This window comes from Emydura macquarii, unplaced genomic scaffold (genome assembly GCF_026122565.2).
Source record: "Emydura macquarii macquarii isolate MOO-44397 ecotype Brisbane River unplaced genomic scaffold, CSIRO-AGI_Emac_v2 contig_2473, whole genome shotgun sequence".
NCBI classification, from domain to species: domain Eukaryota; kingdom Metazoa; phylum Chordata; order Testudines; family Chelidae; genus Emydura; species Emydura macquarii.
In genome coordinates this window covers 41,890,317-41,913,713 of record NW_027132610.1, presented here as the reverse complement: position 1 = coordinate 41,913,713, position 23,397 = coordinate 41,890,317, and the positions used below count along the sequence as shown (strand labels likewise).

The 23,397-nt window shown below is 39.7% G+C and overlaps 1 protein-coding gene across 1 annotated transcript in view; it reads left to right on the top strand.

The window, feature by feature from the left end:
* RBM26 (RNA binding motif protein 26) overlaps nucleotides 1-23,397 on the top strand; it is a 101,572-nt gene that overhangs the window by 43,825 nt on the left and 34,350 nt on the right. Inside the window, 6 exon segments of the mRNA XM_067563284.1 lie at nucleotides 464-595; nucleotides 8,539-8,610; nucleotides 10,155-10,283; nucleotides 13,863-13,937; nucleotides 16,100-16,267; nucleotides 20,338-20,442. Coding sequence (XP_067419385.1) covers nucleotides 464-595; nucleotides 8,539-8,610; nucleotides 10,155-10,283; nucleotides 13,863-13,937; nucleotides 16,100-16,267; nucleotides 20,338-20,442 — 681 coding nt within the window.

The window sequence follows — 23,397 nt, the reverse complement described above, 5'->3', positions numbered from 1 at the left end:
GGTAGATTCTTTGTAACTTGAAGTCTTTAAACCATGATTTGAGGAATTTAGTTACTCAGCCAGAGGTTACGGATCTATAACAGGAGAGGCTGGGTGAGGTTCTGTGGCCTACGGTGCTCAGGTTAGACTCGATGATTAGGATGGGCCTTAAAGTCTAGGAGGTGTATGGGTATCTATTTAAGCACAGGTTTGGTCATGCATATATGTGAGAATATGTATTTTTGCACAGAAATCCCACAAGTGAAAAGTCCGATTACTGTATATACTATGCGGTTAGTTAATGAAGGTGCTTCTTTTGGTAGCAAAGATAAAACTTTATAATGGTAGAAAGGAAATACTATAAATTTAAAAGGAGACAGTAATAGCTTCATTGTATCTTTATTGATTTACATAAGAAGCAATCCCTGTTGTTAGCACTAAAATGTTAATGTGCTTTGATTTAAGATTTTTTCCTCTTTTTAAGGTAATACAGCCTTTAGTTCAGCAACCCAGTTTACCAACAGTGAAGCAGTCAGTCAAAGAGCGATTAGGACCTGTACCTGCAAGTAATATTGAGCCTGCAGAGGCTCAGAGTGCCAGTACAGAAGTTGCTCAGGTATGTATAACCTGCCTACAGAAATTGAGATAAGTAATTAAAAAAAAAAAATCTTTCCTCATGATATATTTGTAATGTTTTCATAGCTCAAAAATGTATGCACAAAGATAAATGTTATTGTAGTCGTAGAGGATGCCATACAATAACGTGCATTTATCACATGAATGTATAGATAATTTTGTATGAGTAACATTTCTGAAGCGTCTTTCTAAATCTGATTATATTTGACTAATTCTGTTTTTTGGGTTTCCAACAGTTCAGAGGAATATTTAAGTCCTAGTATCCTAGCTTTTCAGTGAAATTTTTGAAAAATCTGAAAACGTTTCTTTGTCGATAAATCTTTAATAAAGAAACTACAGTGTTTTTTCAGCATTTTGAAATTAGCTAGGTTTTTTAATCATAAAAATAAAGCTATCTCTTTTGCATCACTAAACTGAGTTGCCATACCGTGGTTGGTAAGGAGGTGCCTCTGAACTCAGTTTGAAGGCCAATTTTTAGGTACTGAATTACCTAATTTTTGTTATGTTTCTATGTTGGACAGAGTAAATATTGTCACAGTTCTGGGACATGGATTACATTTATTGAACTATTTCTACATTCCTGTTGCTAAAGTACCCAGGCAAATCACCAAAAACAATCTTTCACAGAATAACAAAACAACAATGTAAAGATTTCATAATACAACAATTTGTGTATTATCAGAATAAAAAATTCTCTATTAAAATAGGTTAACCAAAAGCTTGACCATATAACATTTTCACCTTTACATTTCTAGTGTTTTGGAGCAAATATACATCATATGATTGATATCCTTTTATTCTTCTTCGTGTGCTTGCTCATGTCGATTCCAAGTAGGTGTGTGTGCGCTGCGTGCACAGTTCACCAAAAGACTTTTCACCTAGTAGTACCCATAGGGTCGGCTCTGGTGCCTCCTGGAGTTGCGCCTCCACGGCGTTCTATTCAGGGCGCTGCTGAACCTCTACCTCTTCAGTTCCTTCTTACCACCCTTGACGGATGCTGGAACTTTGCTCTTGCTTTACAAGTGTAGCCATTGTTCTCCTGGGAGTAGCTGTAAAATAGTTGTATATAGTTATTAATTAGTTAGAATAGTTAGTATAGTCTTAGGATAGTTACCGCTTATTGGTTTAAATCTTTCTCTTCTCTGCTGTGGACGGAGCATGCCTGGCTTTGAGTCCTGCGAGTCCTGTAGGAAGCCTATGCCTATGGATGACCCTCACTCATCCTGTTTGAAGTGTTTAAGGGAGTCTCATCAACAGGATTGTTGCAAGATTTGGAGGAGCGTCTGACCAAGGACTCAAAAAGAAAGGAGCCAGAGACTTAAGTTCCTTTTAATGGAGTTAGCCCTCTGCCCCATGGAGCAGAGCCTGGCGGATCAGATGCTTTCCACCTCGGCCTCAGTGTAGAGTGCATTGGCATCGGTGAGGGAAGCAGCGCTGAGGCAAGACCCCGTGCCAAGGGATGCCCGGCACCGGCATACCTCCTCGGCACCAAAGGATTCAACATGCGAAGAGGTGCGGCCCTGTTCCTACTCTCTGGTGCCCCACAAGAAACAGAAAAAGATGGGCAGGAGCTGCTCGCCAGTGCCAAGTACATCGGCGCACAAGGGCTTGAGCAAGGTGCAACCCACGTTGGGCCACCTAAGCTCTGCACCCACAGTGGCAGCGCTGTCAACTACGGCCCCACGGAGGGGATTCATCAAGTCCGGGCCCCACGGATTCCTCGCAGAGAGAAGAGGAGGAGTTTCAGCTACCCTCGCCTGAAACATGTGAATCCTTCCAGTGCTGAGGGTCAGGAGACATCCACAGCTCCGTTCAAAGCATCCATCTCCTCATCTCCTGATGAGGCTGTGACAGGAGCAGTCCCCGCGCAGATACTATAGAGTGGCCCCAAATATGGGCCTACAAGGGAGGAAGTTGTGGAGGGAGCAGATCTGATGGTGGACATCTTTGTCCTGGAGGGCCCTTCCAGGATGGCTCTGCTACTAATTAAAATTAGAGAGACCACAAAGTTTCTGTGGCAAACACCTGACTCTATACCTGCTACTGTGAAGAAGGTAGAGGAGAAGTACTTGGTGCCCTCGAAGGACCCTGAGCATTTCTACACCCACCCTCTTTGAGGTTCCCTCACGGTAGTGGCTGAGAACAAGCATGAGAGGCAAGGTCATCAGGGCCTCATGCCGAAAGCTAAGGATGTCAAGTAATTGGAGGCTTTTGGGAGGAAGGTATACTCCACCGGGGGCTCCAACTTTGGATTGCAAACCAACAGGCCTTCCTCAGTCGGTATGTCTTCAATTCCTGGCAATCCATGGAGAAATTCAGGGAGTCAGTCCCACCAGACTCTAGAGCTGAATTTGCTGCCATGGTAAAGGAGGATAAGGCTGTGGTAAAGACACTGCTCCAAGCAGCCTTAGATGAAGCAGACATGGTGGCTCAGACGATGGCCTCACGGGTGGCAGTGAGAAGGAGTTCCTGGCTCCAAGCCTTTGGGCTTCCGCATGAGGTCAAGTTAACGATCCAGGAGTTACCATTTGAGGGCCCTGCCTTGTTCTTCTCTGAAGCAGGCTCCAAGCTTTATAGCTTGAAGGACTCATGGGCCACACTGAAGACTCTGGATTTACACACACTGGTACCCCAAAGAAAACATTCTAAACCACAACCTATGCAGTATTTCTATGAAAACCAACCAAGATAGGACCCCAACCACAGAAGGGGGCAGAAGCAATAGGCGCGGACAAGCCTCTAACCAGGACTCTAGGCAAACGAGGCAGTCTTCAGGGTCCAAACAAAACCTTTGAGGGTGCCCCCCAGGACACCACTTCTATCAGTATCTCAGATCCACGTCCCCCCACCCCCTTTTATTTTTGGACTGCCTATGCCACTTCTACTGTGCGTGGTCCCAGATCACATCAGACCAATGGGTTCTGTGCATGGTAAGACTGAGATACTTGCTCCAATTTTCATCTCCCCCGCCCTTCTCCTCCTTCCTGTCCCTCTTCGGGGACCCCTCTTATGAGCAACTTCTTCAACAGGAGGTGCAGGTGCTCCTAAGTGTAGGAACAGTGGAAAAGGTACCTTGGGATCTAAGGGGAAAGGGATTCTACTCTCATTATTTCCTAATCCCGAAAGCCAAGGGCGGGCTTCGTCCTATTCTTGACCTGTGAAACCTCAACAGATTCATGAAGAAGCTGAGATTCCATATGGTCTCCTTGGCCACTATCATTCCTTTTCTGGATCTGGGCGATTGATATGCCGCCCATGATTTGACAGATGCATACTTTCATTTAGCAGTCTTCCCGGACCACAGGAGGTTTCTCTGGTTTGCAGTCCATCAGACCCATTATCAGTTCAAGGTCCTGCCCTTCCACCTGTCTGTAGCCCCTCGGGTGTTGGCCAAAAGAATGGCGGTAGTCGCTGCATTCCTGTGGAGGAGAGTACAGGTGTACCTCTTCCTCGACGACTGGTTAGTCAAGGGGCCCACCAGAGAGCAGGTGAGAATGTACATGAGACTGATAAGGTCTGCCTTCGACAGGTTGGGCCTTATGATCCATCAATAGACACTCACGGCAGAGGATAGAATTCATCGGGGCAGTGCTGGATTTGGGTCAGGCCAGAGCATCCCGCCCAGAGGCCTGTTTTATCGCTCTTCGGGACATTGTAATGGACCTAAAGCGCTATCCCCAGACCATGGCATGAAATTGCCTGAAGTTGCTAGGACACATGGCAGCGTGAGTCTTTCAGCATGTGAGACTGCGTCTCCAGCCCCTGCAAGTGTGGCTGGCTTCGGATTACTGCCCAACCCAGGACGATATAGACGAGGTGGCTTCTCTTCCAGCTGCACTGTTAGAGACCCTAGATTGACTTGGGGATTGGACCACCATATGCGCAGGGGTCCCCTTCTTGGCACCCTGCCAATCTCTGTGCTTGGTGACAGACACTTCGGCGATGGTTTGGATAACTCATCTAGGGGAGCTCAAGACCCAGGGACTTTGGTCTTGTGCAGCTCTCTCCCTCTACATCAACATGTCGGAGCTGAGGGCAGTGCGCCTGACTTGCTAGGCTTTCAAAGGTCATCTAGAAGGCAAGTTAGTGTTGGTCATAACAGACAATACAACAGTGATGTTTTATATAAACAGACAGGCTGGAGCCCGCTCCTCTCCCCTGTATCAGAAAACCCTCAGATTATAGGACTTCTGCATCACTCAATCAATATTCCTGGAGCATACTTCCTGCTCGGAGATCAGAATGTGTTGGCTGACAGCCTCAGCAGTTCTTCCCTCAGTCACGCATGGTCAATCCGTCTGGATGTGTTGAGCAGTGTTTTCCATCAGTGGGGTGTTCCCTGCATGGACTTATTCACCATGAGACTCAACAAGAAGTGCCTCCAGTTCTGTTCTTTCCAGAACAGCCCAAGGTCCATTCTCATCCCGTGGACAGGCCAGCTGTTCTACCCCTTCCTGCCTATCCTGCTCGTCCACAGGGTCCTGTTGAAAATCAGGCTGGACAAGTCTGCTGTGATTCTGATAGCTCCCGCTTGGCCTTGCCAACATTGGTGCTCCTTGATCTCTTGGTGCACAGTCCAATATCCCTTCCTCTGCTTCCAGACCTGATCATTCAGCAGCACAGCAATCTTCAGCAGCCCAGTCTTTAGTCTCTACATCTCATGGCATGGAAACTCCATGGTTGAACCCTCTGGAGCTAGCATGCTCGGAGCTGGGTAGGGAAGTCCTCCTCGGTAGTAGGAAACCCTCAACTAAGGCCATTTACCTTGCCAAGTGGAAGAGATTCTTGATCTGGGCTGCTCAGAAGGACATCCAGCCCACACCGGCCTCAATCCCTACAATTCTGGACTATCTGTTACACCTCAAGCCACAAGGGTCCACCCGACAGCCATTTCCATGTTCCACCCAGGGGAAACAGGCCGCTCCGTCTTCGCTAATCCTATGGTGGAGTGTTTTCTGAAGGGTCTAGGCAGATTGTATCCCCCTACAAACCAGCCAGTTCCACAATGGGATCTCAACCTCATCCTGTCAAGACTGACAGAGCCACCATTTGAGTCTCTGATGATATGCCCACTCCTTTACCTGTCCTGGAAGGTGGCCTTCCTGGTGGCCATAACTTCATCCAGAAGGGTTTCCAAACTCAGGATGCTCACATCTGAGCCTCCATATACTATTTTTTTTAAGGGCAAGATACAGCTTTGTCCCCACCCAGCCTTCCTCCCGAAGGTGATTTCACAGTTCCATGCGAGCCAGGATATCTTCCTTCCTGTTTTTACCCGAAGCTGCATGCTAATAGTCGGGAGCATAGGCTGCATTCTCTGGACGTCAGATATGCCTTGCCATTCTATATTGAAAGAACTACACCGTTCAGGAAAACAACGCATCTCTTCGTAGCAGTTGCAGATAGGATGAAGGTGCTTTCAGTTTTATCTCAAAGGATATCTTTGTGGATCCCCTCGTGTATCAAAACGTATTATGACATGGTGAATGTGCTTTCCCCCCAAGTTAATGGCCCATTCCACTAGAGCGCAAACGTCTTCCGCAGCTTTCCTTGCCCAGATACCAGTTCAGGATATCTATAGGATGGCGACATGGTCAAGTATACACACCTTCACTACACACTATTCTATTACCCAGCAAGCCAGAGATGATGCTGCTTTTGACAGAGCAGTGCTTCAATCTTCTGACCCCACCTCTTACGATCTAGCTTAGGAATTGCCTACTTGAAATCAACATGAGCAAGCACATGAAGAAGAAAAAATGGTTACTGACCTTCTGTAACTTGTTCTTCGAGATGTGTTGCTCATGTTCATTCCAGGACCCACCTGCGTACCCCTTTGTTAGAACCTGCTGGCAAGATGGAACTGAAGGGTAGAGGTCAGCAGGGCCCTATGTAAAGTGCCGTGGAAGTGCGACAGGTGGCACCAAAGTTGACCCTACAGGTACTACTAGAGGAAAAACCTTCTGGTGAACTGTGCACGCAGAGTGCACACACCTGCTTACAATGGGCATGATCACCACATCTCGAAGAACAACAGTTACAGAAGGTTAGTAACGGGTTTTTTTGTTGCATATAATCTGTTCTGATTGTACAAATATTTTCTTAATATTTGCATTAAATTGTGAAACACTTAATGCTTGCACAGTGTAATGTTTGCTAGTAATTGTCACTTTAAACGCTCTTGTTTCAATATTCACTCATTTATTTTAGGTGGCAAAATGTATTAAAAATCAAGATAAATAGAAAGCCAAATTTACTTGTCCAGCCCATCTCCTAAATATCAGTCCACAGCAGTAACAGCTGTAGAGACTATTGAAATTCCATTTTTTGCAATTCATCATGCTTTGATAGAGCCCTGTTGACTTGCTGGGTTGGAACCAAACTGTCTGCATGATCAACATTTAAAACACATTAGTAAGGCTATGTCTACACTCTACAAGTGCTACAGCTATAGTGTAGATACTTCATGCATCGATGGAAGGAGTTTTTCCATTAAAGTAGTTAATCCATCTCTCCGAGATGGAGTAGATAGATCAACAGAGGAATTCTTGAGTCGACCTATCTTCGTCTACAGTGGGGGTTAGGTCAACCTAACTATGTTGCATAGGATGTGGAATTTTTCACAGCCCTCAGTGACATAGCTAGCCTGACCTAATTTTTACATGTAGACCAGATAGGGCATCTACTTTCTCATTAAATAAGAGAACACAGTCTATAGTGCATATTTGCATTTTGTACCGCAAATGGGAGAACTCATACCTGTGATGTGGAAAAGTAAGGGGCATTTTAATGTAAGCTCTTTGTCTCCTAGTGGAGATAGGGCTTCCTAATGAAGATGGGGTTCAGTGTGTTGCCAAGTTTCTTCAGTAAGTGTTATCTTTGATTTTAACTGTCTCCTCATTCTGAAGTGTCATACTTAGATTTTTGATGATAATAATGGTTGTCAGTAATTGCTCCTGTCGAACCTACATTGAAAATGGTCTGAGGTGCTATCCTGTGATGTGTTTTGTCCTGTCTATCTTAGCAGTTAGACTGTTTGGAGCATTGTTTCAGGGGACCAGTCATTCACAGGTGCCAGTGATAGCTCAGATCCTAGTTCATATGGTGCTTATCTTGTCTGCAGGAGCAGTTGGAATCTTCACATGCCAAAAATCAATAGATCTAATAGATTTTTAGTTTTGGCAGTCAATATTTCTGCCAGCCCACCAGCAGCATTACAAGCATATGGTCAGCTGGTGGTTTGGAAATGTTTCCAAGAATTTTACATAACTCTTTAATACAAGGAGAGAAAACACCATAATACACAATATGAATCCTGAGAGATTTCAAGATGAATCTCTATCTTGAAATATTCTTCAAGTCTTTAAGTAGACATTGTCAGCATCAGACAATTACTGAAGAGTACTTTATTCCTTTGGTACTCCAGAAGAGGAAGAAACCTTAGTTTAGTTTAGAATACACAGAATATGTAAGTCCTGAAAGTGACTCTTTGAAATTGATGTCTGGAAACTGTACCTTATAATGTTCTAATTTCATCATGGTTTCCTTTTAAATTGTGGTACTTGTAAGCACTTAGAGAGATGCTCCTTGGTCTGCTAGTGTGAAACATACTTTTTCCAAAATAAGGCCCCTGATGCTGCAATTGAATGCGTTTGGGCAGATCCTTGTGTCATGTCAATCCAATTTTGGAATCCGTGCAGAAGTTATTTTACCAGATAGTTATTATGTTCAAGCCTCTAATATCATTTTACCTGGATTTTCACCCTTAAAATCTAATAATTTTTAGATCTTAAAAAAAAAACTTCCTGACTTTGCTGAACCATTTGTTATAATCTGCATTTAGCAAAACTTTTAGTACCTAGTTATAATCTTTTACAATTACAGAGGTTTAGGAAAGAACTCATTTTTTCTTTTTGTTGTTAGAATGTGACTAAATTATCTGTGAAGGATAGATTGGGTTTTGTGTCAAAACCACCTACTCCAGCAACTGAGAAGGTAAAAAAAAAAAGCATGTCTCATTATTCCCTCTGTTCACATTTGTGTATCAGCTGTATCCTGGATACAAACTTAATTTTGTTTGACCTTTGCACTTATCATAACTGAAGCACAATTAACTGCCAAAAGTAGTCTCATAGAAAGTATACAGTGAGTACACTTTGCTTAATGAATGGTTAAATTACAATAGGAATAAAACGCAGTGGAGCATGTACTACTATTTCACATTTTGAATTTGAGATGTTGGGTTGTATGCTTCCTACCACAAACAATTGTGTGAACTGAAATGCTTTTAGAATATCTATTCTAGACCCTAAATTGTTAGCATATTACTTGGTTGAATTTAAATTGCAAATACATTTTTAAGTAAACTCCACCCCTCCCCCCAAATGTTTAGTGTCCTATGTATCCAACAGGGGTTGATGCCATAAACGTTTAATCCCTTCATTTGTGATCAGAATCATCCTGTCCAGATAAAGTGCATGGTTTATCTGGTGGAAGTCAGATGAAAGTGAACCAAGGGAGTAAGTTCTATGCAAGATGTGAAGGAAGTGTAAACCAATCTGAGTGGTGCAACCACTGGTGTTCTGAGCTCTTAGATTGATAGGAAAACTCTGCACACCTTTTCTGTTCTAGATTATATCAGCTATTGCAGTTTGTGTAGACACTTCCTCCATTACATGGGCTGTTGGCTGTCTTGTCAGTTTCTTGTCAGCAGGAGCTGTGAAATTGACAAGAAAGTGGGGCAGCTAGAGCCCAGCTGTCCCTTGCTCATCTGGAGAGCTGGTTGGCAGGAATCTGCTCCTAGTTGGGAGCTGGGGCAAGAAGCCCAGGTGGCCCCCTCCCTGCTGTGAAATTGACAAGACTTCCAAGTGGGGAGCACAGGGAGGGAGCAAGAAGCCAGGGCAGCTGGATCCTGCGCTCTGGGGGCAAGAAGCTCCAGGCAGCTTCCCCCACTTCTGGCAGCAAGCTCTCAGCTTTCCATATTGCCCCACTTACATTGGTGGAAGCACTCCTGTGAGGATGTGCACCACTAACCCAAGAAGAGCAGCGTGGACATGCGGTGGCTATAAGTTTACCTATTGTGTGGACATACCCTAAAAGTGAGGGATGTCATTTTTTTTTTAATGGAGTACATAGCTGATTAGTGGACTCACCAGCAATCTGCATGCAGCTTTTAATTTTAACTTTCACCTAAGTTATATTGAAGCTATTTTAAATGCCCATTATATAAATGCAATGGCCTGCTAATGAGGCAAGTAAGGTCATATCTTCATTTTTGTGGCATTTATTTAAACTGGGGTGTGACAATACTAAAGTAACCTAACTGGCAAAAGCAATAGTTGATGTAATGCTGCATTTTTGTTAATCATTTAAGCTACTCCAAACATGTTTGTTACTTCAGATTTTGATATGGTAATGAATTATAATCAAACGAAGCAAAAGGTATCTAAATTGTGGAAAAGCCAATACGTTTTGAAGCACTCTTGGTTTAAAAAAAAAAAAAAATCTGACAGGCAAAATAAAATGATTTTCTCCTATAGGTGTTATCCACTTCTACTGGTTTGACAAAAACTGTGTACAACCCTGCTGCTTTGAAGGCAGCACAGAAATCTTTGCCTGTTGTTTCCACTTCCATGCTAGATTCTAATGAAGCACAGAAGAAAAAACAGGTAAGGAAAATATGCTTCTTTATCAAATGGGAACACTATATTTAGAAATTTTGTAATTGGTAGAGATATTGTCTGTATATTTACTCATAACAGCATAGATGGAACAGGTTAATCAAATTACCTTCACTAATAACAATGTAGCTGATGTTGAAAGGACAAGAAAAAACTTTCAGCATTTGTTCCCACTGTTTACTTTTTTCAGTGTATTTTCTATGAATATAAGTATATGGTAAATTAAAGATCCTATAAGAGCTCAAATTCTGAAGCATCATTCGTCGAAATAGAATCTCCAGATTGAGACATAAATTGTCTCTTGGGTAGCTCTGACAAGGGAGTTCAGCACAACCCTAACTTTATCTTCCAAACCTTTTAGAAACTGACCTGTGTTTTTGCTACATTCTGGATCCTTAGTGACCAAATATATTCTTCTCAACTGAAAGCTGTCCTGCTGTTCATCCTACAGTTTCTTAACTGCAATTCATCCTTCCAAAACCTTTTTATTTCTATGTCAGACTGAATTTTGAAGTCCTCATAATTTTACTTTGAGATTAGGGAAAATATAGCAAAAAAGCTTACATGAATGGGTCAGACCAGCTCAGCTAAAATTAGGTTTTAAAAATACTTTGTGCTCCTGTAGTTAACTTTTTTAATTTTTGTGAACTAAATATACAATAAATGTTTCCCATTCATAACAAATAAGTTGAATCCATCCAACTTTGCTTCATAAAAAAAGCATTGAGGATGACCTAACTGCTGTATAGATACTAATAGACACTAACTATAGAGCTCTTCAAATTTAATTTTAAATACATCTTTGTAACTGCAAGTGGGCTCACCTGTAATGTGGGGTCAGATTTTCAAGTTGCCTCTGATTTTGGAGTCCAACATTATTTAGGCCTAGTTGACACTGGTGGCTTAATTGGAATTAAAGTCCCTTAATTTGAATTAATTACTCCCGCGTCTACACTTGTGCATTGTTAATTCAAATTAAGGAGCCTTTAAAATCGAATTAATAAAACCACCTCTGCAAGTGGATTAGCGCCTGAAGCGCATCAGTTAATTTGCATTAGTGTGAGTGTGGACACAATGGGACTTAATTCGAATTAATTGACCTCCAGACTGTATCCCATGATGCCCCATTTCAGTACCCTCCCCCGAAGCAGCCCTGGGAAGATTTGAATCTTCATTTCCTGCGGTGAATGGGTTTTAAATCCATGCTGCGATCACACCCCCTCCCCCCACACACACACAACAAGCCCTTTGCAGTTTGTCTCTTAAAAGGTTTGAAAGATTTCACCACCCACCCCCCTTCCCACGTGGTGAATGCATTTTAACTGCCAAGCAAGCCCTTTGCAGTTTGTCCCTTTAAGATGTGTCCCTTTGAAAGTTTAGCCCTTTAAAGTTTGTCCCTTTGAAAGATTTCACCATCCACCCTCCTCCCTGCATGGTGAGTGCCTTTTAAATGCCTGCAGTGAAGAAAATTCTTTGCTACATTGTTTCAGTGGCCAATCATGGAAATTGATACTTTCTTAAGAGTTTATTCACAGTGCTACATGTGGCTACATTATATTATGCTTTCCATCCGTGAAATGGAAACATTTGTATCACTGTATTAATATACTCACTGACTCCATTGTTGTTTATCTTACATTCTACAGACACCTGTAGAATCAAAATCAAAGGCAAGCAATATACAGAGGGTGATGGGGAGAGCATAAAAGGCAAACAGCATACAGTTCTAAAGTAATCCAGGATAAGCTGCGATGTGTTTGTCACGGTCAAAATGAGAGCGTAGTTCAGCTAGCTCCATGTGCCTGCAGCAATGGTGATCGGGGGGAGTAAAAAAAGCATGAAAATCCTTTTCCTGTTTGTTTGGGGGTGGGGGAAGAGGGTGGGGGAAGCAGCGCTGCATCCTGGGATGATGACAACATAGTTAGTTGCACTGTGGGATAGCTTCCTACATTGCCACTGCTTTCTAATTCGAATTAAGGCTGGCCGGTGTGGACTCAAGAAACCAGCACAAACAGTGTAGTGTGGACAGTCTGCAGCGCTTTCTATAAATCGCTTTCTGTAATTCGAATTAAGCTAATTCGAATTAGTGCTGCAGTGTAGACAGAGCCATAGTTATCACTTGACTTTTTAGAAAGCCTGAGCACCTATAGCTCTCACTGACTTCAGACTTATTGAATAAGTCTTAAAGATAAAGGGAAACAACAGAATTTTTGTTCTGTTACTGATTCACTTTTTTCTGCTGTTTGCTGTCTGAAGAGATGTCTATTTATAATAATTCAATACCTGTGAGAAATTCATGGGTCATTGGGACTGATATCAGATGTAGCTCCCCTTTCCTCTTCCTGTCTCCCTTTTCATTTTCTCCATCTCCCTTTCCCTTATTTATCTTCCCTTTCCCTCTCCTTACTCCTCTGGGTTTATACTAATTTATACTCTATAGACTACAGACACTAGAGAACATGATCACACACAGTGTAGCAAATCCGATATTCCAAGCAGGCAGAAGTTAGAGTGTTGTTTGGGGGGAGAGATGCACAAATGTAGTTTAGCATGAATATTAGTATTTTGTAGCTGTCAACGCTTTTACATTCTGTATAAGGTAATTCACCTTGCAGTCTGAGACTAGCTGTCTGCTCACTCAGAGATGCTGACTCAGAAATGCAGGTAGATTTTTATGTTCTTCTCCTTCATCAAATATGTTCTTATAAAATTCCTTAGCTGCTCTTGAAAATGTGCTGAATCATGAGCTTCTGCTCCCATTCTGTGTCCGAGAGCAGGAAATGATTGCTTTCTTTCAAATGGTGGCATCTCCTTTGCTGCCTCCTCCAAGTGCAGTATTTTAGAAATACAATATTACAACTCTGCAATGGACAAATTTATGCTTCAGATTTGTCTACTCATAAATATGTGGCAAGATTCCATTTTTAAAACTTTGAGTTACATTCCTTATAAATTATACTAGCCAATCACAATAAGTTACTTTCCAGGTAGCAAGCTTTTGGTGATGTTATCAAAAGTTTTATAAAAACTTCCTATGAACTTTTGAGTTTTCTGGCCTGGCACTGTATGATGAAATCTGTCTAATTTATTGTAGAACTCAACAAATGGTTGCCTCTAGGATACTTCCCTTACATGTCTGAACTCTTACAATAGAATCATGTTTCCGTTATAAAGAATACCAAAATTCCTCTGGTAATGTGGTAATACAATATTCTGCTTTTCACACTGGGGTAGTGATCTGTAAAATGGTTACCTTGGTTTTAGGTAAGTGATAACGTTTGACGCTTTCCTTGAATCTATTTAACTAAGTTTGGTTATCAGATCTGTCATTAACCCTGATGTCTGATATGCTGCATCCTAAGGATAGCTTTGATATCCCTCTCTTAGTACATCATGTGAGCTTATCTCTATTATTAGAATTTATTTTTGACAGAATTTTCTTTTATAATAAATTACTACAGTAGACAAACTGATTATTCTAGTTTATTCAGTGACAGAATATTCCTTTGAAGAATTCTTTATTCCAAAATCTTAGAAACTTTCTGTAATTTTATTTTATGCTCATAGGAAGCACTAAGACTTCAACAAGACGTGAGAAAGAAGAAACAGGAGATCTTAGAAAAGCACATTGAAACACAAAAGGTAAAGTGTTTAAATGCTCCCTGATTGGAGCTTTCTGCAGAAATAATAAAAATAACAGTTGATGGTATGAGTTGTAAAATCTCAGGAGTTCATATAATTAGAATAGTTTGTTTGTCATATCCATGAATTGCAATTATTCATATGTAAAAATTATAATAATATCTAGCTCTTACATAGTGCTTTTCATCCATAAACCTCAATACAAAGGAGGTCGGTGTCACACAGTAATCTGACTGCTAGTTCTCATGCTTCCATCATTAGACAGTGTGGGATTCTTTATCTCCAAGATTTTTGTTCCTCTCAGTGGCAGTCGGGACCAATGTCTGAGCTTCCCCTGTTTTTCCTGTCATGCACTGCTGATCCCTCAATCCCTAGAACCTTCCAACCAGTTCCTCCTTGATTGTGATCAGCAAAGGGAGCCACATGTGGACTTCCAACTGTTGCCGCTTCTGACCATCTTGTCAGCGTTGTTCTCTATGTGTCTTTTTTCCCTGGTGTCCTTCCTTGCAGTCAGCTGTGTAAAGAGAGAGGAAGAAATGCTGTAGTGCTTTTATTGATACTTTGATTTACTTGTTCTTGAAGTGTCAAGTCTGTCAGCTTTGTTTTTTATCTTCAGAATTGTTTGGCATTTTGTTCTAGTTGCTCAGTATCTTGGATTCCTGCATGCCAGGTTTTTCCTGTTGGCACTTTCGTGTCTCTTAGTGCCTTGGCACATTTTTGTTGGTACTCTGGCACTGCTCCTCAGCACTTTGGCACATTTTTCTATTGTTTCTATGTATTGTTTTCTATGTATTCTTTGTTCAGGAAGATAGACTCCTTTGCTTTCTTCCTTCATCTTTGGAAATTTTAGGACAGTGGCTCCAAGATATGTGTTTGGGGCAAAAAATTCAAATACAGATTAACCTGATTGCTGCCTCCTTTATTTCACAGTTGATTGATGTGCAAGGATGTCAAGTATGCCTGGAAACTTCATCCAGAGCAGCCAACTTTTGTGCGAGACTCATCAAATTCCCCATCCTAGAGGGACTCGCAGGAAACAAATTCAGCCAGCAGCTGGCTTGGAATACTTTAAAATGAAAGCCTGAGTCTAGCCACTTTTGTGGAGCCATGCAACTTGGTGTTGGCACCTTTTGCATCATAACACTTCCCCATGTGATCATTTTCCATTGTTGTTGGGAAGGCTGAAAGGGAATCTATTTGTAAAAAAGGAGGATATACCTACATTTTTTTTAATGTGTGAGCTATATTTACTGCAAACCAGACACGTGATGAGAATTAAACTTGGTTTAATCTAAAATGGTTGTTTTCAAACTCTCAGAATCAGTAAATACAAACATGAGATCTTGAGGTTAAAATTGGAGATGATAGAATGTTGATTATAGCTAGAACATTGATTTAGAAAACTGAGGTAATAGGAAATATTAAATAAAATCTAAACCAGACAATCACTACATAGAAATAGACTTAAGTCTTGTCTTCACTATGAAAAAAAAAAGGTGTGTTCTTAACTGTGTGTTCTTCCTACCTGAACTAGCTGACAGCTAGCTGAACTAGCTGACAGTGTGTTCTTCCTAGCTGAAGTTAAAATCCTAGGAAAAACTGAAGCAGTTTTGTAATTTTCAAATGAGATATTACATCAAGTTAAAGACTATGGGGAAGACTAGTTTAACTCGACCTGCTAACTCATGTAAAAACTACAAACTGTCTTGTCTTCACTAGGATTTTGACTTCAATTAGCGAACTCAAGTTAAGAACACAGCCTATTTTTTTTTTTTTTTTGTACTCATGGCATGGCCGAAGACAGAGTTCCTGCCCTTCAGAGCAATTATGAGCACAAAAAAAGATACATAGAACAATCAGGGGTGGAGGGTGAAAGGCAAAGTCATAATTTATGTAGGATAGAACTTCTGAAAAACTTTCTGGAATGTTCAACTCTTTTTTGCAGAATTTGAATTCTCTCAATAAAATCCTCATTAATCACTACAAAAATTAAAAAAATACCCATTTATTTGAACGTAAACTATATAAACCATGTTAATCTTGAAAGCCATGTCTGTTTTCTCTTATATCATTTTGATCAGCATGAAAAACACACAATTACATCTAGAATACTAGATATATTGACCCTCCCAACTATAATAAAACTGTTTAAAATTGGACAGATGCTGATTTCAAAGTTGGAGAAGAATAAAGCCATGAAGTCAGAAGACAAAGCAGAAATAATGAAAACACTGGAGACTTTGACAAATAGCATTACCAAGTTAAAGGATGAATTAAAAGGAGTCTCATCTGGACCTGCTCCTCTGAAAAGCATGAAAACTAAGGTTCAGGTACTCAATTTTTGGTTTTATAGGTTATATAATTGCATCATGGGGTGATGCCAGTCAGCTAAAAAAAATCTCACCTCTTTGAAAAAAACAAGCCTCTCTAGGTTTATGCTCTTAGTTTCTGTTGAGTCTACCATTAAGTAAGATTATTCTATTTGTTCCCCTCACTTTAAAGGGATGCTGTCAATTTAAAATCCAGGTAGCTGTCTGGTTTTTACCTAGTATTGTTACTTGTAATACCTAAATTCATCTGAAATATATCAGAAGAAAAATATTTTTCACTTCTTTTCTTTACTCTTACCTTTGACAACACTTTGTTAGTCAGTTTGACTGCTTCCCTTGAATAGTCAGTCATGTTCTCCTTTTTGTTGTGGGTCTTTCAAACAGCTACCGGGGAGATGAATATTTTTTTAAATAAAAGGAAACTCACTGTAAAGATGGGATTTAGAACAAGAAACAAAGGATAACTACTTTGTGAAATTGACTAGACTTAAGTTGGTGTCCCTTCATGTTTTGATTGTGTTATACATCGCTATCAACTAAATTGTAATTTGGGGGGGGGGGGGGGGGGGGAAGGTGGCAGTGTGGTACTGCATAGATATTTTACAGATCTCTCACTGTGAACTTCTCCCATTTACTATACTTTTTAGGTTGAAGACTGTGTCAGTGTATTTATTGTATTCACTAATCATAATGAGGTTTTAGCTGAGAGAGAGGTTTCTCTTCAGTGGTTTCTCTTTTGGCTGCTACAGAAGGCTAATTATTCACTTTGGTTCTTCCCAGAGTTAGACTCAACCTGTGAACCTTTGCTTTCTGACCCAATTACATGACCTTTTTATGACATTTTGTTATCTCTAGGACCATCTTCAGCCCCCAAAGATTAAAGTGAATGAGCAATTTTAGAAACCCTGGAACAGTAAAGGAATTAAAACAGTGATCTTCTAAACAAGTCATTCTAAACAAATAAATCACGCATTTTCTGTTGTACTCTACTATCAGACATGGAGACATACAGGGAAGGTTTTAAAAATAACACACACAAAAATAACATTGGTAGCGCTTAGTTTTGTACCAGATACTTCTCTGGAAGACCACACCCAATCTTTATCTCCTCCAGTTTATGTTCAGAGCTCTAGTCCCTTAGAATGTTTTTCTCCCTTCTCAAGTTTTTTAGTTTTGGGATGCTACTCCAAAGACTTCCTGATTGTCCTAGGATCCAGTCTGAGGTGAAGTCTCTTAAGGATCATCAGCTTTAAATTTGCAATCATATTTATGAGAAAATACAAGGCAATCTCACTGAATAGGCAGATGATCATGAAAAATGGTAATTATAAAATAAATGATGATCATATGCAAACTTCTTGGTATGTGTTGAGTTGGCCTACATATTTCACTCATCACTTGATCCCTTTCTTGTGCTGTGGCATAAAATTTTACTAGCATATCGTATTTTTTTTTTACTTTAGGGATGGATACAGATTTTAATCTCTGAAAAAAATAATTTGGACTGGCAGTTGGGTTTACGCTTCAGTGTGATTATTCCTGAAACACGTCTTAGTTATCACCCTGAGACTTCTATATTAGGTAAAGGATTAATTTGGTGGTACTAGCTCTTGGTTAGAAATTGTAAAACAGGGTTTTCCTAATCTTTTTGGAGCTGATGACCCCTTTCAGATTAAAAAATGTTTTATGATCTCCCTCTTCCAAGACCTCCTACCCCAACCATAGGGTGAACTTCTTAACTGTCACTATACCAGAAATAACTGAGGTTTTGAAAAGTGATCTCAATTATAAAGGAGATAAATACTTACAAGAATATTTGTCAGATTGAATTGTATTACTGATGAAAGATGTTCCATGAAGTTGAATTGCAGAAAGAGTAGGGTTTTGGGGATTTTTTTGTCACCACAGCTAAAAAGCAACCTGACTAAAGCTTCAGAAAACTGCCAAAATCTGCTGATTCCTGGATAGAAAATGTCAAATGCATGTCCTATTACAGGAGAACTATCAGTTTGTCTTGCACTGATTCAGTGAGTTCTACAAGTACTTAAGAAGATATTTCTTCAAGTAGGTCTGGAATAAGACTGGACACTGAATTATCAGTTTCTGATGGTCTTTGACTGGCTTCTCATTTTCCTTGAAGGCTGAACCAAGAAGCAACTCATGAAGACTTATTTCCAAGTTTTTTGCTGAATGTTTTTACTCTGTTTTGCACGGACAGAACATTCGTATTCTACTCCTGAAGAGAGTAGTTCAATTTGTTAGGTGCCCAAAGATGTCTGCAAGGTAGGTTAAGATTTGTCTCACAGTGAATTATTGAAGACATCAGCAAGGAGAGACAGTGCATCTTGAAGGAAAACATGCACTTTCATTCTTAACTCAAAAGAGAAAAGTTAGCTGCCTGCCTTGTGAGAGAGCTGGAGTCTGAATGAGGTGGTGAAAGAGACCTATATCATCCGAGCGATTGCGGGGGTAAGGGGGAGAGCCAGCATTTATTGTGAAACCTTAGGTGAAGTTCACTAGTTTGACAACTTCATGAAGTTCATGGCCCTGGGTTTTCAGGCATTTTCTTAGCAGTTAAAACTTGGTAATGTATGAAATCCTGAAAACATAAGGCATAGGATTCAATGTGTTGGATTTTTGTGTCCAGGTCATTACTTTTTATTGTTTTTGCCTTGGTGCAATCTATGCCGATTGCAATACACTGCTCCCACTGAACATGGAAATCTTTGACTATCTCCTGATATGTCTTGAGTAATCATTTTCTTCTAGAGGGACCTGGCACAGCTTTAGAAAAGAGTCTTCTGTAGAAGCATCAAAAATACACCTAAGAAATGCCAGAAGTTCTGAAGCACCAGAGTCTCTGATTAAGAAGTTTGAATTGCTGAATAATCACTTTTTGTGAGTTTTGAAAGCAGTTGTTTTCAGACATTCAGAGCCATGTCACTGATACACCTGCAAAACAATATTGAACAAAAACACTGTTTTTCAGTTTGGTAATCAACTCAAGATCCGTAACTTTGGAAACTATTTTCATCATTTGTGCATTTTATTTTTTCCTTGAGGAATGAAGGAAAACCAATCCATGTTTCAAAATCACCCCTTAATCAAAACCAAACTCGAACAAAGACTGACATATACTACTTGGTCAAATGAAGCTCAGTTGTGAACACGTCTGGATTTCAATTCAGTGACACATTTTGTTGTCATTTGTGTGCATAGGTACTTGCAGTTGGTGTTGTATATAACATTTTTATTGGTGCATACCCAAAGAGGCTGACTGTTTTATTAACAGAGGGACTAGTAGTCTAGTGCTCGCTTGTGTCCTGCCTTACTCTGTAGTGAACTACCGGTTGGGGTTCTCGCATTACAAAAGTATTGTGGTGTTAAAGGAACATGCCATTAGAGTGTGTGTTGTGTATTCATTTATCATTTAAAATGTACTGTATTATCTTTTGCAGAACTTTTTAGATTTTTGGGGGATCTTCCCACCACCACCACCACCACACAAGTTTCAATCCACTGCTGGGTAACTCCTGCTTTAAAAGAAGAAACACCAAATTCCATTTTCATGATTGTCTGTCAAATCATTACTCGAGGCAATGATGACATCAAGTTTTTGGAGACTTCCCGTTGTTAAACACTGAGTTTCACCTTGCAGTCATGACCTACTCTTCTTATCCTCCTAACCTCATGCATTGTTATTTGGAGGCTGCTCACAATACCCAATATAATAGCAAGAACTCTTGTTAAATTACAAGAATAGTATAATTTAATAAACCACAAAAAGCCCATCATCTAGTTTCCCAATTCTTTTCTTTTATGCTTGGCTCAGGTTTGAGTTTCTGTTTTTCAACTACAGGTACAAAGAGAGAGAGTGAACCTTTCTGTTGCCTTCAGTCATCTAACTCACTTGGAGGACCTGCATATTTTTAAAATAGCCAGTCATGACTGCCCACTAATAGCAGTGTTGTGCTGGGCCACCAGAACCTTGGTCATTATCAGTGGAGTATTTTCCCCATCGGGGAGTAACGAATATATAAACTAATAACTTCACTTTGACAATTTCTCAGATGCAGAAAGAATTACTGGATACTGAGCTTGATTTGTACAAGAAGATGCAGGCTGGGGAAGAAGTGGCTGAACTAAGAAGAAAGTACACAGAACTGCAGCTTGAAGTATGTTTTTCTTTATTTCTACAGTTAATTGCGTATACTAAATGAAAGCTTTTATAATATTTGGCTTAACTTACATCATACTTTACAATGTAATCTGTTATGCAATTAAAATAGTTTCAAGAAAAATCTTACTTTGGTAAGTAGTAAACAACCATTCTTCTTAGAGTCCAGGTGGATGAGGTAGTATCTTTCATTGGACCAGCTCATGTTGGTGGAAGAGACAAGCTTTCGAACTACACAGGGCTCTTATTCAAATCTGGAAAAAATAATCAGTGTCACAGGTAAATCTAAGGTAGGACACATTGTTAAGCATAAAAGGTTAACACATGTTGCAGATGACAAATTAAAGGAAAGTGGGCAATTAATACCTGTGCCGTCATGGTGCAAAGGAGGATTAGTGGGTTACACGTGGTTGTAATGAGCCATAAAACCAGTGTCTCTGAGCCCCTGAATTTCGGTATCTAGCAAAGTTATGAATTTAAGTTCCCAAGCTCATCTTTTGATGGTGTTGTGCAGGTTTCGTTTGAGGATGAGGACAGAGAGATCCAATGTGGAGGTGATCGCTTTGTGATAGGGTGTTTTTGTCTTATCATTTTTCTGTGAGTTCATCTATAGACAGCTATATACAAGGATCACTACACTTACTTCCCTGGATACAGGAACCACTGCAGATACACCAAGAAATCTGTAATCTACAGCCAGGTGACTCAGTTCCACAACATATGCTCTGAGGAGAAAGTCCAGGATACACATCTTAGCACACTTAAAACTGTGTTCACCAAATAAGGATACTCCACCAGAGAAATAGATTGCATCATGGAACAGGTCATCCAAATGCTCTGACAGAGCCTGCTTCAATATGGAAAAAATGCAACCCACCAACCACACACACCTAGTTGTGACTTACCATCCCACAGTGGAACCCAGATGAGGTATCATCAAACAATTGTTAATTGCCCATTTCATTTTAACTGGTCACTTGCAACATGCATTAACCCTTATGTTTAACAATCTATCCCACCCTACATATGTCTGTGATACTTTGATTAGTTTTTCTAGCCCTGAAGACAAGCTCTTTGTCTCTTGAAAGCTTATCTTTTCCGCCAACAGTTGGTCCAACAATAAAAGATACTGCCTCACCAAGCTTGTCTCTCATATCTTGGGACCAACACAGCTACAACAACATTGCAAACGTTTCCTCTTAGGGCTTTTAGCAGGGATACTTCACATCTTCAGTTTCTGGACTCTTCTTAGAGGTATACCATTCTGGCTGTCTTAAGTTTTGATCACTCAGCTGCTGATGCACTGTAAATATTTTTAAAGGATAGTCACCTTATATTTTAAAGATTTGCGGTGGTTAATTTTTGTTTGCATGCATTTTTAAATTTTGTCTGTAGGTGGTGCTGTGGATATTTATAAAGAAAAGCTAAAACTGTATGTCTTTGATTCTTTTTCTTAAAGAACACCACCTTTAAAGGAATGTCAGCATGTTAAAAATAATCTAATATTAACAAAAGTGTTAAAAGTACTAAAGATAGTGTCCTTCTCTAATAGTTGTTTTAAGAAGTTGTAGACTAACTCCTGTGCTAAGATTAAAATTCTGTTACAAAAACTTTTTGTAAATAGAATTGGTTCAAGAAATGTTTCATGTACAAAAATATATGCGAATTTCTTTTAGAAATATTTGTTTGAAAAAATAGTCATACCAGGTTTTTTAAAAAGTTCTTATAGTATAGCTTTGATTTTCATATCACTTATAAGTAATTTTGTGTGCCATTCAGGATTACTAATTCATAAGTATTAAAATGCTCTGGAATGTGTAATATCTATATATTGAATATATTTATAAGATACTGTAACCATTTCTTTACCATAAGTTTTTGGGACCTAATTGTCTACAATTAAAAATTAACTGGAAGTTTTGCTTATAGTGTGTGTATTGAGATAGAATATAGCTTGCTCTTTAACTATAGTTGCTGTGCATTGCTGACAGTTGATAAAATGTCTTTCTGTAGTTAAATTGAGCAGACCACATGGAAATGACATATTTTCAAACAATGTATTTTTAAGTGTTAAGGAAAATAGATATACTTCCATAAATGTACTAGGGGGTATTGAAACTGTGCAAGAAACTTCACATAACTCAATTGCTTACCAACATGTGAAATATTAGATTTTCAGGAAACTGAAACTTTACTTGCATCTTGATCATTACTCCCTTACTGACGAACTTATGCTTTCCTGTTTGTGCTCTCATTTGTGCTGTGTAAACTATTTGTCAATTCCCTTTTGTTAAAATAATATAACCAAAAAAGAAAACTAGTATTTGTAGGCCTCTTTTTAACTAATACTGAGAAAATACTATTAATTCCCTACAGCATTTTTCTTTTCCAAATGGCCTTGAAACGCCTCACTGATAGTTAGTGAAACTTATACTTCTGAAATACTTGCTGTGGTAAAAATAGTCACTTTTATTGATATTTCTTCTGAGGGATGTGTGTGGATCTTACACTGCAAGCTTTTGAAAGCCTTTTCATATGAATTTCAACTGGGAGGTAGTCTTCAGGAACAAAATAAATTGTAGTATTTGTAATCTGAAAAAAAAAACCCCACAACCTTTCTCAAATAATTTAGCTTGAGGGCAGATACCTGGAATGGAAAATATCATCTTGAACAGTTAAAGATTGGCAAAGTTATAAGCTACTGAAAACAGATTTTCATAATAGGAAGTGTCAAGCCACCTTAACTATATGTGGTGCTATCAGCTGCACCTATAATATGCTGCTGAATTGCGGAGACCAGTAAGATACACATTATGTCAAATATGTGCATATATGCTTAATTAGATTGCCACTTAACTGTTGATCTACTCCAAATGTTTGGGTTCACAAGCATAATGATTGGAATTTCTGGTAATGCAAACTATATGTTTTGGTGTGTCAATCAGTATGAGTG